Below are 19,732 nucleotides of genomic sequence, written 5' to 3'. Positions count from 1 at the left end.
TAAAGTCAACGAGCTCTGATACCAATCTGTAACACCCCGACCAAAGGCGGATTATACATCGGGGCGCCACATATTGTTTCATTACTCGTGACACTATTGGGTGTCAATATTTAATAAATACATTCATTCGCGCAGGCGCAGGGTAAACATAAGATATAAATAAACCAACATAAATTAATATATTATAAATCATAATATTCGAACAGCAATAACTTGTCTTGATATATTTTAATCTAGGTCCAAAAGTAAAAACGTCCTACGCGTCCACAAGCTCCAAAAGTAGCTACAGCAAACCTGAACATGTGTTAAAATAAACGTCAAACACTTGCGTGTTGGTGAGAAATCAAGTTTAATACAATACATAGATAACAATAAATCTGCGCGCAACATGTGTATGTCTGGTTTTCAACAAGGGTGTAATCTGATCGGGACCAACTCTAAGATTCATAAGACTGCCAGTGCTCACAATTGAGCTCACAAACAAGACAAACTGTGCATGTGTATACAAAAGAGAAAATCATAAACGATAGTTCTCCCGTGTTCATCTAATGGTACCATGAAAACTGCGGAATAGACCGACAAGACGGTTAATGATCCACACATACAAATAAACAGCCAAGTCTACGTCCTCAACACATGGGATACTGCGCGACTAAAGTTCATAAACAAGTTTAAGACTCTAAGTTTGTATGAACACATGAACATCCCAAAACATTAAAAGCAAAAAGGGATTAGGTACGAGATTACTCACTTGATAAACGATGCGGTGTAAGATAAAGCAAGAACCAACTTTAAACAAGCACAAGTTAACCTATAAATAAGATTATTGTTTTAATGATTGGTTTAAGTCTTGATTATAAGTTAGCATAATTAATAAGTAAATTATTATATTTAACATATATATTACCGAAAATCAGGGCAGAGGAGAGGAGAAAACGGAGGCAAGAGAAGAAGACGGCAGAGAGAGCAAGGGGCAAGAGAACAGGAGAGATTAAGTGTTTTGTGTGTGTAGTGTTATGAAAATATTGTTATTATTTATAGGAAAACCCTAGGAGACATAATCCCTAGAAAAGGGGAAAGGATCTTTAACAGGATCAAGCAAAAGATATCAAAAAGCATAAGAAAACAAAAGCAAAAGATATGGAAAGATATGGCAGCTGCAGAGGCAAGATAAAGCTGACAGGTTAACAGTAAAAAAAAGCATGGGCGGGTCAGATAAAGGTACTGGTCAAGCATGGCAAAAGCAGATCTCCAAAGATAATGTCAGTCACTTTTTCTGCCAACCAATGGGGTTGGTGCGCCAAAAGTGGCTTTTCAGACATAAAGCAGATTAGGTCAACAGCTCAAAGATAAGACAACACAAAAGCAACGGCTAGATTAAACAGAAGAAAACTCAAAGGGTTCAGCGCGAGAAGGCTAAGGCGCGAAGGCAGACACAGAAGGTCAAGAGAGCGCGAGCGCGAAGGCAGACAGAAACAACCTTAACGCGTCGCGGGAAGAACTACATTTCTAAGCGCGTCGCGGGAAGAATCACATTTCTTAGCGCGCCGCGGGAGGAACTAGAATTCCTAGCGCGCCGCGGGAAGAACTATAATTCTTCGCGCGTCGAGGGATGAATTACAATTCTTAGCGCGCTGCGAGAACTACAATCCTTAGCGCGTCGCGGGAAGAACTACCGTTCTTAGCGCGCTGCGAGAAGAACTACAATTCTTAGCGCGCTGCGAGAAGAGTTCGTCTCGCGTATCGCTGAAACAGGTGGTCTTCACGCAGGCTTCCTTGCAAGGGGTCTGCGCAGACAACCTTAGGCGGGAAGGAACAAAAGAGTTAGAAGAAGAGGAAAACAAGGCTTAAGGGCGGGACGGCGACAAGAGGGAAAAGAAGGCGGAAAGAGAGAAGGAGAGGGACGGGACGGCGGAAAGAAAGAGAGAGAAAGAGGCGGGAAGGAAAATATATTATTATTATTAAAAATAAAGTATAAGTATAAATAAATATCACATCATAAAAGAAAGAGTTCGGGTCAGAGAAACGGGTACCTGGGTCGGGTCGGATCGGGGCAGATGTCACATAATACAGGAGACCTCAGCCGAGTCATCCTTATGCTTGTCAAGAACCTTTCGTGCAGCGGCTGTGTTGTTTTCAGGCTCGGTTGGAACAGGTCCATCGAGAACATACAGGCGCTTTGCCATGGTTAGAACAAGTCTTAAGTTGCGGTGCCATTCGATGAAGTTGGTACCATTCAGTTTATCCTTCTCAAGGATAGTCTTAAGGGCGTAGGGTGAAATTTCGTTTGACGACATCTGATTAATTTAGCAAAAGTAAATTTAATTAGTATTTTCGATGTTGTAGTCCTATTAATAATGACCCAATAACATTAATTAATTAGGAGTATGAGAATCTGGCTTCCAGTTATTAAAGGCAGCTGTAGCACACAACATTAATAAGTGGTTAGGAAGGCTGACAACGATTGCCAATTGTGAATAGAACACAACTCTCGGTTATGAGGCCTATAGAGACAACGATTGTCTGTATAGATACGTTTAGCCTCATCTTTGCCCATTTTAAGTCTCCAGACAGTTTTAGCACGTAACAGGAGAGTAAAATAATAGTTGTCCTAGTACCGTGACGTGTGAAGGTGCCGGATGTGTCAACGAAGCACTTTCACCTTGATGGGATAGGCTAGAAAACAAGTACGGTGCTGTAGCTCCAAATACTCGAAATTTCGCAGTATGCCTCAAGTGTGACTTGTAGTAGGATTGGCATAAACTATTGGTTTTAAATTGGGATAAAATTTTTAAAATTACCAAATAGAGTAAAAGTTAAATTTTACTGTATTTATTACCGCGACGCATAGATGAACCCTTTCATCTCTCAGGACACTTAGTTTTAAATAACCAATTAAAACTAAGTTTGTAGCGATACGACTAACCAATTTTAAGTTATAATAACTTATTAGTTTTGGAAATCAAAACGCTTTTAATTTGCAAAACAAAAATCGGTTAATAAAATGTTTATTTTCCAATTTATTTGGTATTAGGTTGGAGATATTATAATTTTATTATAAACAATCCAAGCAACCACAAATAGCAAATAACAATAATATGTAAATCCTTATGGCCAAAAGGTGATCGGTCTCGCTAGAGCCAATTAGGGAGACCGATCGAGTCAAGGGGTTCACAACACAAACAACCACAAGGATGGACTCCTCCGTGCATCCCGTCATCTTGTCCGAACTCCCACTAACTCCAAGGTGTCCATGAGCTCGTCCTCGGTTATCTTCGCGTCTTCTTAATTACAAATTTATAAACTAACAATAATATGTCCTATTACAAATTTGAACCATCTATATGGCCAAAAAGAAAACCGAAAATTAAATAATAACCTTTTTACAACTTTTGAACCAACTGTATGGCCAAAACAAGCTGAAACACCGAACACAACCAATCAATCACATAGGTTGGGGCCGGATTTACATATTCACAATAAACGAATTTCGGGTCGTTTTGACTTGGTCAAATAAAATAAACAAAACTTTGACCAATCCAAAATCACCCGAAAATAATTCTAGATCTATAAACTTTAAACGATTTAAAGTTTAAGATGGAGATCCGGTTTTAAACGAACCGGTATCGACTCGTACGTTGTAACCGTAGCTCTGATACCACTGTTGGGTTTCAACGGTGGTCCGAGACAAAAACGGATAAACTATTTGACCCGTTTTATTTAATATTTCGGTTTCGATAATAATTAATCCATATTAATTATTAACCTCATTAACGAAACAATAAAGAAACGCAGCGGAATAAAATATTTAAAACGAACCATGAACCGAAACCCGAACCCGGATCCAATTACAAACGCGTACGAGTACAATAAATGATAAATAATAATCAACCATAGGAGGTTTGTCGATATACCTCGGTTACGAGAACCGGGAAGACACCGAGAGTATACGAGTCACGCTAGATCGACACAATCAAAGAGCAATGAAGTTCCGGCGGCGGCGGCGGCTAGCGGCGGCGGCGGCGGCGGCGGAAGCAAGTGATAATGCTCAGATTTAGTTCTAACGGTAGAGATTAGAAAGAAAATAGAAGATCTTGAGCTAGGAAGCTATCACTTTGAGATTGTACGCTTTATAAAAACTCAGTCCATTGTTCTCTCTTGAAAATGCCTCCAAAATAACAATAATATTTATGTGTATGGATGTGTGGTCTCTTGAGCTGGGTGTCATCATAATTTTTATGTGAGGCCATCTTGGGTTGCTTGCAAGAAAACCTAAACAGGATAGGTATAGGTTCTGCACTTTTTATTTCTTCTTTGACTTTTAGGCTTTTTATGTGTCGGGCCTAATTAACCTTTAAGTAGGCCTTTATCTCGTTACCCCCGGTGTAACTCTGTCCGGGTGTGACATTCATGACAAAACGAGGTACACTATATTCTTTACGTAACAAGTAAACGACAAATCGGTTAATTCGTAGTGCTTAAACGAGTAACCGACCGATACTAATTATGACCCGTATATATACTGAGGGGTCATATACGAGTTATATATATGTTATAGAGGCTAACATATTGATATTTAGGCCTCGGTACGTTTAAAACTCTTTAAACGAAAAAGGTTTCGTTTACCGATACGCTATAAGCTTAAACGCAATCGTTAATGTCAAAACAAGCATTGTAGCATCCGTTAAGCCGAAAAAGATTTATAAAACACTTATATGACATGTTCTAAGCCATCCGTGAAAATATTTTGGAATTTTACAACGAGTCAGTACGTTTTTCTTATTTTACAAAAACAAGCTGAAAAACACACGTTTTTACGTTATTTCTCACACCCGAATTAATTTTCTTGCGAAAAACCGAACCCGAACTAAACTTAAAATGGGCTTTTCATGTTTGGGCTGGTATATATATAATTGATGGGCCAAAACAGCCCATTAAGGCTCCATTTAGCATTCCGATCGGAACAGCCACACACACACATTTCTTTTTAAATAACTTATTACCTAAGACTTTTTATTCATTATAACATATCACAAAATTTCAAGTCCAGCAGCAGCTCTGTTCTTCCAAACCCCTGCCCAAAACCCTAAGGTAAGCTCAAAATATATAAAGATTGAACCAAGTTTAATGCATATAATTAACTTATAAACATGTTTTAGTTAATGTTAAACATGTTTAACCATCCAAAAACCCTAAAAATCAACTAAAATTATGTTTTGATGTTAAACATGTTTACAAACCTGGAACATATACTTTTTTTGGTCAAAGACGCGGATTAGAACATGTATACAACGTTTTTACGGTTAGAAAGTTCGGTTTGAACCCAAAACCGAAACCCTAATTATCAAGGCTGTTACATGGATGATTTATGCTTGGTTTGATGTTATATGATATGTAGATATACTGAGTTTGCAACCCGAGACCCGGAAAGACGTTTAAGCTAGCAAAATTCACAAAAAACCGACAAGGTAAACCCGTAATACTCGTTTAGGGGCTGTTTAGTATTAGGTTGTGACGTGCTTGTTGTTAGCTTGTGAAAATTTGCAGGGACATTAGGGATCATATAAATGAGTCCCTGTTCAAATTTGGTAATTTTTCGATAAACGGAGAATATTTGGCGAATTTATTCCTGTTTATGGGCGTTTATTTGGGAAAAATAGCTAAACACATTGAAAAATTATGAAACTTGGTTTTGGAGTTTGATATGGGATGGTAAGATCACTGGTAAATTTTGGGAATCATTGGAAATGTCTAAGTACGGTTTGTGCAGCCATGGTTTAATTGAGTTTTAACAGCCGAAAAACGCACAAAAAGGCATTTTGTCAAAAGATTTAGGTTCTGGAAATTTTGCAGGGGCTATGTACTCACATTGAGGCCATTGGTAAAAATTATGGGATTTTTCGGAAGTCGTTTGATATAAACGGGCAATTTATTACATGATTATAACCTATTAAATGAATTTTTATAAATAAATAAATAATCATAAAATTTCTGGAAATATTTTTATAAAATTCTCCATGTCTTAATGTATTTTTACAAAAATTTACATAATTTATATGTAAATACATATTTAGTTATGATTTATTAAAGATTTAAATTATAATTGTTTTAACGAAACCGGCAGTTTTGTGTTTAACGGACTGACTGGTATGTCAAAATGTCAAAAGTGGTCAAATATCATATTTTTGAATGATATTGATAAAAACGAACTTTTTACGAGAATTCCGGACAATTCGGGTGGATTGTACGCGTTTTGTATAATCAAACCCGTGTGAAAACGGAAACGAACCCTGCGGTCAAACCAGACACCGAAACCTTAAAGTTCTTTTATAAATCAAATCATTTTATCAATCAATATATTTACTTAAGTTTTATATGATCTTACCTAATCCCGAAACGTATAAACGACCAACTGAGCTAGGCTCGGAAAACGGTGAAACTGAGCCAAATCCAGTTTTAAACATTTCATAGTATACAACGTCACAATCTAAGACTATGGTCATGTTCTGGGCCTAACAGCTATACCCAGATTATCTATACAGCCCGACTTAGCTTGAACACTGTACTAGTATTAACGATACGATACCGTTTATAGGAATCAGGCTATAAACGAGTCATCTGACTATCTGACACGTAATTTCTGTGCAAACTACAATAAGGTGAGTTTCACGACCCCCACTTTCTAAACTGTTTTACGAACTTTTGGGGTGAATAGCATGTTTACATAAACTGTTATACTTGAAAACGTGTGATGATGTGGATTATCTAAGTACTAACACTAGACAAGTCCCCACAAACACAAGTGATTAACTTCGTGCCGGTGGCGTGTGGATAGTACTATCGGTTTGACAAACCCAACTGACAGAGCCGGTGGGGTATGCCGGAACATATGTAAACCCAGTTGCACATTGTCATTATATTTTTACATACTGCTATGTGGTGTTAGACATAGTACATACTTGGGGCAAATTGGCTGTTAAATGCCAACGGGAGTGCATGGGCAGTGGAGGCCATGTGTTTTAGCTCGTTTCGGTTTCACTTGTGGCTTAGTATAATACATCATACACAGACATATATACATACACACTGTGAACTTTACGAACTCGTGTACTGATTTCATTGAAACTCGTGAAACTTGAAACTCACCAACTAGACGTAGTTGACCCGTTTTAACATGCTTTTCAGGTAAAGCAAAGGTGGAATGATTTGCTTACGTGCTTGGTGTTAGAAAGACAAGTTGAATAGCTGTGAATAGACACTAATCTTATACTGTATAAGAAGCTCGTAAACCGGTTATGTGTTTTTCACCTAGTTTGTAAACATAGTACCTACCAGTGTAATATGATGTAATTTAGTGGTTGAATTTTCTTTATAAACAATGTGGTTGATACCAGTGTTATCTGTTACATTCCCGTATTACGCTTCCGCAACTGCCTAGTCGGGGTGTGACAGAAGTTGGTATCAGAGCCATTGGTTATAAAGAATTAGGATGTCCCTTAGGATACCCTAAGATAACCGTAGGCTCGATTAACTCTGGGAATAAAATAATATTAAATAATATACACGAATGATTCTTGTGATGAACACGAATGGACAAGTGGGTTATTATGGTCCGGAACGTAATAACGGACTTGTTTGTACGAGGAAATTCGAGAAGAAGTCGATAAACAATTGAATAGGTAAAAACAGCAACATATGTGTATAAAATATAATAATAGATGAATATTTGTGTATATAAACGATTATTTGTGCCTATGTGTATAATACCTACATGTATTTTATTATAATTAATATAGAAGGGTATTATTCTTATCACTAACCATTGTGCAGGAATATGTCAAGATCCACTGATCGTGTACCTAACACACTACCAACAAGGCCTGAGGAGGAAGAGGAGGATCCGGAGGAAGAACCGGAGGAGATACAAGAAGGTGTAGATGTGGTAATTCCTTATGAGGTACCCCCAAACCAACCCGACTTATCGGGTTACCGTTGTGACACCTACCCCCCTAGGGAATCCCCTAGGAATGTAGTAGAACAGGGAGCTACTAGTGCTTATCGTTCACCTGTTAGAGCACCCAGATCCCCTACTCCACCCGTACAGCATACACCAGTACCTCCACCCACTGTTAGAAACCGTCGGACTGCTCGCATTTCAGTGCGTCCACCTGAGCACACCTTTTCCCCACCTCGATCTACGTACCATAGGGGAGAAACATCGCGTGTCCGGGTAACAGAGATACCTGTTCCTACTTGGGGTTTACCCGCCCCGGTACCCGAGCCACCCCGTCATTCTGATTCAGCATGGTTTGGTTTAGCAACTGATCAGCTCTTAGAACACTCACACATGATAAATAGTCTAAACCAGCATAGACATGATATGTATGATCACATGAGGTATATGCAGCAGGAAATCAGAATTGTACAAAGATCCAGTGCTGACAGCCACGGGCGTCAGGATCGAGCGATGATACTACTGGGGGCGTGTTTAGCAGTTAATGCGGCCCTAGTGGCTGCTGTGATTTGGTTGTGGTTCCATGTTGCAAAGAATGGATAGGACCTAGTAGTCTGGTCTTATGTATATAGTCTTTTGATATCCCAAGTAGCATTTTGTACAGCGTGTTGGGCTGACTTGGGAATTGTTTGTGATTTAGTACTATCTCAAGCACTGGCCCTTATCGGGTTAAGTCTACATGTCACTTGGTGACAAATTTTGATACGCATATACAAGCGCTGGCCTATACCAGGTTAAGCCTATGCGCTAATTTTGGATGCATATGTACAGTAATGATTATAATTAATACAAACGTGTTTTCTTTGGCATAGTTGTGTTGTGAAAGTGTGATATCATAAAGTTGTGCTGGTTATGGTGAAACGATATTGATTATTACATAATTGATTATTTTATAGAATGGCCCCGAAGAAAACAAACACTTTGTCTGAGGCGGAAGTGGCCGCAATGATTGCTCGTCAACTACAAGCAGTGATACCAACCATTGTAGCCCAAGTCACTGCAGGCATACGTGCTAACAATACTGTTAATCAACCTACGAGCACCACCACGGCCACTGTTAATCCACCTCCGCCGGACACTAATGTAGCCCCGGGTGTTACTACCCCGGTGAATACTGATACTGTCATAAATAATAATAACACTCTCCCAACTATGAATGTCACTGGGAACCCGGAGCCTGTTGTGCACCCTGATAATATCCCGAACCCGAACCCTGTACCGGTTGTTAACACAACTAATAATAATAACCGAGAACCCCCGCGTCAGGAGTACTCATACAAACAATTTACATCATGTAAACCGATTGAGTTTAAGGGTATTGAAGGACCTAGCGGGCTAGTCAAATGGATAGAAAAGACCGAATCAGTAATTAATATCAGTGAGTGTCCACCGAACCGCGTAGTCAAATTTGCTACCAGTATGTTTCTAGACCAAGCGCTGATGTGGTGGAACACAGTAGTCCAAATAAGGGGACAAGATGCTATTAATCGTATGTCATGGACTGAATTAAAAACCCTCATGCTAGAGCATTTTTGTCCTAAAAGTGAGATTCAGAGGTTGGAACACGAGTTATGGAATCTGGAAATGAAAGGAGCAGACCATGTGGGATACACGAATCATTTTAACGAACTGTCCCGCTTAGTTCCGTGGTTAGTTACACCGGAAGCGAAGCGAATTGAACGCTATATCTGGGGACTGACCCCTGCTGTGAGAAGTATAGTAAATTCAGTTGCCCACCCGACATTAGAAAGTGCTGTATCTCAAACGGGTGTCGTTACTTTTGATTTGATGAGAAGTGGAGTGATAAGAATGCCAGGTGAAACAAGTTTAAAACGAACTGATTACGGGACAAGAATGCAAGGAAACTTTCAAAACAAGCGGGCTCGTCCGAATACCCGAAGTTATGCCATGACAAGTTCTAATGTAAAACAAGAAACCTATAAAGGGACGTTACCGAAATGCAGAAGATGTAACTTTCATCATGTGGGTGATTGTAAACCGATCATCTGTCAAAAGTGTGGAAGGACGGGACACTATGCCCCCAACTGCAGAACCCTTACCAACACTGTTAACCGTCCACTGCAATCAACTCAACTCCCTCGATCTCAATCAAACCGCCCACAACTCAACCAACAAACCCCACCTACCACGAACCTCCGTGCTTGCTATGAATGTGGCAGTACGGAACATTTTCGGAAATACTGCCCTAATTTGAACCCGAGTACGGTGAAAAGGCAGAACCAAGCACAAGCATCAACCTCCAACACAGCTAAGGGACGCGCATTTGTATTAGGACCGGGTGAAGCGCGTCAAGATCCGAATGTGGTGACAGGTACATTCTTAGTTTCGGGTCAGTATGCTTCAGTTTTGTTTGACACGGGTGCCGATAGAAGTTTCGTATCTGTTAATTTCTTACCTTTAGAAAATATGCCGGTTAGTGAACTAACAAAACCATATACTATAGAACTCGCTAACGGTAAGTCTATACTTGTTAACCGAATAGTCCGAGACTGTTCCCTTATCCTAAACGATCACCCATTCCTTATTGATTTACTCCCAGTGGAATTGGGAAGTTTCGATGTTATAGTCGGTATGGACTGGCTATCTAAGTATAAAGCTGAGATTGTCTGTAAGGATAAGACCGTTAGAATACCTCTTTCGAATGATGAGGCTATAATTGTTCAAGGTGAGAAATCTGGTACAGTACTGCCTCTCATATCTCAACTTAAGGCATTGAGATATTTACGCCAAGGTTGTACTTTATACTTGGCGAGCGTGACAGTTAAGGAACCCGAGGGAAAACGAATAGAGGACATCCCAGTGGTACACGAGTATTCAGATGTATTCCCCGACGAGTTGCCTGGTTTACCACCGACCCGACAAGTAGAATTCCGTATTGACTTGATACCAGGAGCAGCACCCATTGCTAAGGCACCTTATAGACTTGCGCCTTCTGAAATGCAAGAACTGTCCAACCAGTTACAAGAGTTACTGGACAGGGGTTTTATTCGCCCTAGTTACTCATCGTGGGGAGCACCAGTGTTGTTTGTAAAGAAGAAGGATGGGAGTTTTCGAATGTGTATTGATTACCGGGAATTGAATAAAGTGACTATAAAGAATAGATACCCCTTACCTCGAATTGATGACTTGTTCGATCAGCTCCAAGGTGCGAAGTATTTTTCAAAAATTGATCTTAGATCTGGTTATCATCAAGTGAGAATACAGGAAGAAGACGTACCAAAAACAGCCTTCCGAACTCGGTATGGTCACTATGAATTTTTGGTTATGCCGTTTGGGTTGACGAATGCACCTGCAGTGTTTATGGACCTCATGAACCGAGTTTGCAAACCTTACCTTGACAAGTTCGTGATAGTGTTTATCGATGACATTTTGATATATTCGAGAAGTAAGGAGGAACACGAACAACATTTGCGGGAAATCTTAAAATTATTGAGGCAAGAGAAATTATATGCAAAGTTGTCCAAATGTGAGTTTTGGCTGCAAGAAGTACAGTTTTTGGGACACATTGTGAACCATCAGGGGATCCAAGTAGACCCAAGTAAAATTGAGGCCATTAAGAATTGGCAAGTGCCTAAGTCACCAAGAGAAATTCGTCAATTCTTAGGACTAGCCGGGTACTATAGGAGATTCATTGAAAACTTTTCAAGTATTGCACAACCTCTAACCCTCCTAACTCAAAAAGATCGAGCATATGAATGGGGAGAAGAACAAGAAATGGCCTTTCAAACGTTAAAACAGAAGTTATGTGAAGCTCCAATATTAAGCCTTCCAGAAGGAACTGATGAATTGGTGGTATATTGTGACGCATCTCGTAAAGGTTTAGGATGCGTACTGATGCAAAGAAAGAAAGTAATAGCATATGCTTCCCGACAATTAAAAGTACATGAAAAGAATTATACGACCCATGATTTGGAATTGGGAGCAGTTATCTTTGCATTGAAGATTTGGAGACATTACTTGTATGGCACTAAATGTACCATCTATACTGATCACAAAAGCTTACAACACATATTTGATCAGAAAGAACTAAACATGAGGCAAAGAAGATGGGTAGAACTGTTAAATGATTACGATTGTGAGATTAAATACCACCCGGGTAAGGCCAACGTAGTAGCTGATGCTTTAAGCCGAAAAGACAGAATCAGACCATTACGAGTACGAGCACTCGGAATGATTGTTCAAAGTAGCCTAACCGAACAAGTTCGCATTGCACAAGATGAGGCCTTGAAGACAGATCAGCTAGAAAAAGAAGAACTACATGGAAATGAAAGGAATTTTGAGAAGAAAACCGATGAAGTATATTATTACAAAAACCGGGTCTGGATTCCAACACTTCATAAACTCCGAAAGCTGATACTTGATGAAGCACACAAATCCAAATATTCTATTCATCCAGGTGCTGATAAGATGTATAAGGATGTCAAAGAATTTTACTGGTGGCCTGGTATGAAAAAGGATATAGCCGTGTATGTAAGTAAATGTGCAACATGTGCAAGGGTAAAGGCGGAATATCAAAAACCTTCGGGAATGTTACAACAACCTGAAATCCCACAATGGAAATGGGAACAAATTACCATGGACTTTGTGACACACCTTCCTAAAACTTCTCGAGGACACAACGCAATTTGGGTAATAGTAGACCGGTTAACCAAATCCGCACACTTTATTCCCATCCGTAACAACTTCACCACCGAAAAACTTGCTCAAATTTACATCGATGAAATAGTATCTCGACACGGAGTACCTCTTTCGATTATTTCAGATAGAGACAGTCATTTTACTTCACATTTCTGGCAAGCAGTACAAGAAGCCTTGGGAACCCGAATCGACCTAAGTACAGCTTACCATCCCCAAACTGATGGTCAATCTGAACGAACCATCCAAACCTTAGAAGATTTACTTCGTGCTTGTGTACTGGACTTTAAAGGGAATTGGGATCAACACCTCCCGCTCATTGAATTCTCTTACAATAACAGTTATCACAGTAGTATACAAGCAGCACCTTATGAAGCTCTATATGGGCGAAAATGTAGATCACCACTATGTTGGACAGAAGTGGGTGATACTCAAATTTCAAGATCCGATTTAATTCAGGAAACCACTGATAAGATCCACCAGGTTAAACAAAAATTGAAAGCTGCCCGTGACCGACAAAAGAGTTATGCTGATGTTCGCAGAAAACCGTTATCTTTTGAAATAGGTGATAAGGTGTTTTTAAAAGTATCGCCATGGAAAGGTGTTATAAGATTTGGAAAGACAGGTAAACTAGCCCCGAGATACATCGGACCTTTTGAGATTGTTGCAAAAATTGGTCCCGTAGCTTACCGATTAAAACTACCCTTAGAACTGAGCACTATTCATGACGTGTTTCATGTATCGAATCTGAAGAAGTGTTTGACTGATGAAACGACAATAGTACCACTGGAAGATGTTCAAATCAACGAAAAGCTCAACTTCGTAGAGGAACCGGTAGAAATTGTAGACGGGAAAACCAAACAGTTACGACACAACAAAATTTCATTAGTAAAAGTTCGGTGGAATTCAAAACAAGGACCCGAGTATACTTGGGAACGAAAGGACGAATTCCGAAAGAAATACCCACACCTGTTCCCTAGAAAACCGATGACACATTAAATTTCGGGGACGAAATTTCTTAACGGGGGGAGAATGTGACATTCATGACAAAACGAGGTACACTATATTCTTTACGTAACAAGTAAACGACAAATCGGTTAATTCGTAGTGCTTAAACGAGTAACCGACCGATACTAATTATGACCCGTATATATACTGAGGGGTCATATACGAGTTATATATATGTTATAGAGGCTAACATATTGATATTTAGGCCTCGGTACGTTTAAAACTCTTTAAACGAAAAAGGTTTCGTTTACCGATACGCTATAAGCTTAAACGCAATCGTTAATGTCAAAACAAGCATTGTAGCATCCGTTAAGCCGAAAAAGATTTATAAAACACTTATATGACATGTTCTAAGCCATCCGTGAAAATATTTTGGAATTTTACAACGAGTCAGTACGTTTTTCTTATTTTACAAAAACAAGCTGAAAAACACACGTTTTTACGTTATTTCTCACACCCGAATTAATTTTCTTGCGAAAAACCGAACCCGAACTAAACTTAAAATGGGCTTTTCATGTTTGGGCTGGTATATATATAATTGATGGGCCAAAACAGCCCATTAAGGCTCCATTTAGCATTCCGATCGGAACAGCCACACACACACATTTCTTTTTAAATAACTTATTACCTAAGACTTTTTATTCATTATAACATATCACAAAATTTCAAGTCCAGCAGCAGCTCTGTTCTTCCAAACCCCTGCCCAAAACCCTAAGGTAAGCTCAAAATATATAAAGATTGAACCAAGTTTAATGCATATAATTAACTTATAAACATGTTTTAGTTAATGTTAAACATGTTTAACCATCCAAAAACCCTAAAAATCAACTAAAATTATGTTTTGATGTTAAACATGTTTACAAACCTGGAACATATACTTTTTTTGGTCAAAGACGCGGATTAGAACATGTATACAACGTTTTTACGGTTAGAAAGTTCGGTTTGAACCCAAAACCGAAACCCTAATTATCAAGGCTGTTACATGGATGATTTATGCTTGGTTTGATGTTATATGATATGTAGATATACTGAGTTTGCAACCCGAGACCCGGAAAGACGTTTAAGCTAGCAAAATTCACAAAAAACCGACAAGGTAAACCCGTAATACTCGTTTAGGGGCTGTTTAGTATTAGGTTGTGACGTGCTTGTTGTTAGCTTGTGAAAATTTGCAGGGACATTAGGGATCATATAAATGAGTCCCTGTTCAAATTTGGTAATTTTTCGATAAACGGAGAATATTTGGCGAATTTATTCCTGTTTATGGGCGTTTATTTGGGAAAAATAGCTAAACACATTGAAAAATTATGAAACTTGGTTTTGGAGTTTGATATGGGATGGTAAGATCACTGGTAAATTTTGGGAATCATTGGAAATGTCTAAGTACGGTTTGTGCAGCCATGGTTTAATTGAGTTTTAACAGCCGAAAAACGCACAAAAAGGCATTTTGTCAAAAGATTTAGGTTCTGGAAATTTTGCAGGGGCTATGTACTCACATTGAGGCCATTGGTAAAAATTATGGGATTTTTCGGAAGTCGTTTGATATAAACGGGCAATTTATTACATGATTATAACCTATTAAATGAATTTTTATAAATAAATAAATAATCATAAAATTTCTGGAAATATTTTTATAAAATTCTCCATGTCTTAATGTATTTTTACAAAAATTTACATAATTTATATGTAAATACATATTTAGTTATGATTTATTAAAGATTTAAATTATAATTGTTTTAACGAAACCGGCAGTTTTGTGTTTAAACGGACTGACTGGTATGTCAAAATGTCAAAAGTGGTCAAATATCATATTTTTGAATGATATTGATAAAAACGAACTTTTTACGAGAATTCCGGACAATTCGGGTGGATTGTACGCGTTTTGTATAATCAAACCCGTGTGAAAACGGAAACGAACCCTGCGGTCAAACCAGACACCGAAACCTTAAAGTTCTTTTATAAATCAAATCATTTTATCAATCAATATATTTACTTAAGTTTTATATGATCTTACCTAATCCCGAAACGTATAAACGACCAACTGAGCTAGGCTCGGAAAACGGTGAAACTGAGCCAAATCCAGTTTTAAACATTTCATAGTATACAACGTCACAATCTAAGACTATGGTCATGTTCTGGGCCTAACAGCTATACCCAGATTATCTATACAGCCCGACTTAGCTTGAACACTGTACTAGTATTAACGATACGATACCGTTTATAGGAATCAGGCTATAAACGAGTCATCTGACTATCTGACACGTAATTTCTGTGCAAACTACAATAAGGTGAGTTTCACGACCCCCACTTTCTAAACTGTTTTACGAACTTTTGGGGTGAATAGCATGTTTACATAAACTGTTATACTTGAAAACGTGTGATGATGTGGATTATCTAAGTACTAACACTAGACAAGTCCCCACAAACACAAGTGATTAACTTCGTGCCGGTGGCGTGTGGATAGTACTATCGGTTTGACAAACCCAACTGACAGAGCCGGTGGGGTATGCCGGAACATATGTAAACCCAGTTGCACATTGTCATTATATTATTACATACTGCTATGTGGTGTTAGACATAGTACATACTTGGGGCAAATTGGCTGTTAAATGCCAACGGGAGTGCATGGGCAGTGGAGGCCATGTGTTTTAGCTCGTTTCGGTTTCACTTGTGGCTTAGTATAATACATCATACACAGACATATATACATACACACTGTGAACTTTACGAACTCGTGTACTGATTTCATTGAAACTCGTGAAACTTGAAACTCACCAACTAGACGTAGTTGACCCCGTTTTAACATGCTTTTCAGGTAAAGCAAAGGTGGAATGATTTGCTTACGTGCTTGGTGTTAGAAAGACAAGTTGAATAGCTGTGAATAGACACTAATCTTATACTGTATAAGAAGCTCGTAAACCGGTTATGTGTTTTTTCACCTAGTTTGTAAACATAGTACCTACCAGTGTAATATGATGTAATTTAGTGGTTGAATTTTCTTTATAAACAATGTGGTTGATACCAGTGTTATCTGTTACATTCCCGTATTACGCTTCCGCAACTGCCTAGTCGGGGTGTGACACCGGGTCACGTTCGGGTCGGTCACGTTGACTTGACCCGAAACGTCCATAAAATCCAACAGTTTCCATAAGCTTCTTTAATTAAATGAGATTGATCGATATGATCGAATTAGGTATTCCCATCCCCAATCACATTCTGGGATCGATGCTTATTGAGAATGCTATTAATTATTGATGTTTCTTTCTAGCTGTATCTCTTGCTACACATTATTTGAGTTTATAAAATATCTGTATTAAGCATTCAAATTATAACCATGGATGCATAATACATACAAGAAGCACAAGCATATTCAACGATAAATAATTCTCAAACCACTAAAATATTTCAAATATCATCTAACTATATTTTTTGGTGGATCATGTTTATAATGATATATTAATAATATAAACTTTTTTTTTCATAATATAAACCTAATTTAATTTCATGCAACAAATATAAATAATTACGTAGCTTATAAATGATCAAATACCTAAGCTTTGAAGATGCATTGGAGATGAGTTTTGAAGTGTTATGAAGCGAAATCTGGTTTGTTTGAAGAAGATATTCAAGCTCTCCTTGGTCACCACTAAGCCCGATGTTCTTGTTCCCGTATCCAAACGGGTTAGCTGACCCGACCCGTTGTTTCTCGGGTAAAGGTTTTTGGAAGAACTCAAAGCCTTCATGTTCCATTGTCCTAACAATGTGATGAGGGACGCCATGGTTGATGACTTTGAAGAAACCATACTCTTCACATGCTTCTACAATCACTTTCGACACATGCGATTCTTTACCCGAAAGATCGATTGTTGGTATCTTCATTTCTTGGGTTGCCACCACCATTTTTGGCTCATGAACTAGTTAGTTAAATATATTTAAGAGAAAAGAAAGCTAGCAGAATATTATTATTATATTATATTATATTATATTATATTATATTATATTATATGTAGTTGGTTGAGTTAAGATAGAAAGAGAAATATAGGAAATATGAATGAAGGATCCATGTGATGTGAATCTGTTTATATAAGAGACATGGGTAGAGTAGGGGCCTATGAGTGGACTAGGCGATGAACTTGATAACGTGGTTTTATAAGTTAGATGCTACAAATACTATATATTAGGATAATAACCCGTGTTACACACGGGTGTGAAGAGGTAGGTCCCAGCAGAGCCCAGTTGGACCCGCAAGACTCACCTCAAAGAGGGACGTTTGCGCAGTTGAACCCGCAAGACTCACCTTCAACAGGGACGTCTGCGCAAAGGCTAAACTCGCAACTCACCTTGAAGAGAGAAGTCTGCGCAGAAACCAACTGGATCCGCAGGACCCACCATGCTCAGAGACGTGACGTCCTTACGCCGCAGTACGCAAGCTGTTCCCAGCAGGAAAAGCCTCCCAATGGTCGACGTACTCCGCCTGTTCCCTCAGCAACGGATACTAGCCATCAGGGAAGGCTACCCACGCAGCAAGGCTACACGCACAAGGCACTTAACTCTTAAATAATTCAGTAATGTCACCTGAAGGAGTGAGCAAGCCGGGAATACTCCCGCCCAAAGCCGGGAAAACTCCCGCCCAAATGAGCAGTCCGTACGCTACTGGAGGATCTTTTGTACTGTACCTGACGAGGTATGGACAAAAGATCTGACCAAAGCTGCGACAGCTCACTGACAACAGTACAACGAGCAGCATGCTCTATTACTTAATGTCACTATCAGCCGGTACCCCACTCACCAACCTGTCGTAGCACGTGCATAGCCTGCAGTTGGTGGAAAAGGAATAGTACACAGCCGGCCTGGTCACTATCAGCCACTGCCTACCCACCAACCACCAGCATGGCATGTGCGTAGCCCACAGTTGGCAGAACAGAAATACTATTCAGCCGGCTGTACCTTCTTGGAAACCTACCTTCGGCTATAAATACTCCAACACCTTGGAACGGTATTATCATCTTATCATATCTTATATCTTCATATATTATCTGATATCTGCTCTAGTCATTCTCTTAATATACACTTATATTCAAGAGCAATCTAGTCTGATTCTCACGCTGGAGGGTGGTCAAAAGGAGGTACCCCCCCCCCCCTTCTCAGTGACGAATATTTGACATAAGTTTTTTACCCTCAGATGCTAAAAAGATGTTAAACTATATTTATAACATAAAAAGAAAATACTTTATAAATAAACAATGTAATGAATAAGAAATAATATAACATAAATGAACCATTAGACCTGAAAAAAAAAATAAAAAACACATATTAGTAAAAGATTTTGTAATATTAATTGAAAACTAAGTTTACAAATACATACCAACTTTAAACTGTATCACATTAAGTTTTCGAAAATCTCTTTGTAAACAGCTTTATTTAATTTTTTTTAAATGTTCCTAATTGTTCTAAAGAATGTTTTTTTTTCTTTTTTCTTTTAGAGTGTTTTTTATAAATAACTTTCAGAGATATCTTTATTTTTATAGCATTTTTCATGTCATTTCTTAATAAATAAATAAATTAAACTTAAAGAACATTCGGTTTGATCACCATTCACCGGCTCTTCTTCTTTCCTCAAGAGTAAATTAAATCATTGACAAGGTGGGTATTAATTGGAATAAATAGACTTAATCATGGAGGTAATTGCATTAATTTGAATAAATAGATTTAATTGTAGAATTAATTGAATTAAATTGAAATGCTTATTTTAATTTAGTGGATTAAAAATAATTGTGAATATGTGGAAATTATTGATATGGAAATGTGGTTACATGGAATCCTATGTGGATATGCTAGAATAAGAACATGCAGAGAAAATCATCTTGCTTTAATATATTAGTAAGATTATTAGCAATTGTGCTCAAGCTTTGCAGCGGGATTTGTCAGCTTTTAAAATGATAGAAATGCATAAGGGAAGTTTTTTTATATCACTGTAAATGTACTAACAAATAATTTTATCCAAGCCCATTATAACCCGAACTGTTTTAATCTTAACCCGTTTTGAATCGAACTAAA

At 38.4% G+C, this 19,732-nt stretch overlaps 1 protein-coding gene across 1 annotated transcript in view; it reads right to left on the bottom strand.

Moving 5' to 3' along the window:
- The window catches only part of LOC143595181 (gibberellin 2-beta-dioxygenase 2-like), a 38,038-nt gene extending 20,422 nt beyond the window's left edge, over nucleotides 1-17,616 (bottom strand). Inside the window, exon 1 of the mRNA XM_077074284.1 lies at nucleotides 17,226-17,616. Within this exon, the coding sequence (XP_076930399.1) occupies nucleotides 17,226-17,575 (350 nt within the window). The 5' untranslated portion in view covers nucleotides 17,576-17,616. The remainder of the gene's footprint in view (nucleotides 1-17,225) is intronic.
- Between the last annotated feature and the right edge of the window lie 2,116 nt (nucleotides 17,617-19,732).

This window comes from Bidens hawaiensis, unplaced genomic scaffold (assembly GCF_021521415.1).
Source record: "Bidens hawaiensis isolate Kalapana, Puna unplaced genomic scaffold, B.hawaiensis_p1.1 tig00044774_1, whole genome shotgun sequence".
NCBI classification, from domain to species: Eukaryota; Viridiplantae; Streptophyta; class Magnoliopsida; order Asterales; family Asteraceae; genus Bidens; species Bidens hawaiensis.
This window is presented reverse-complemented; position numbering and strand designations above follow the sequence as displayed.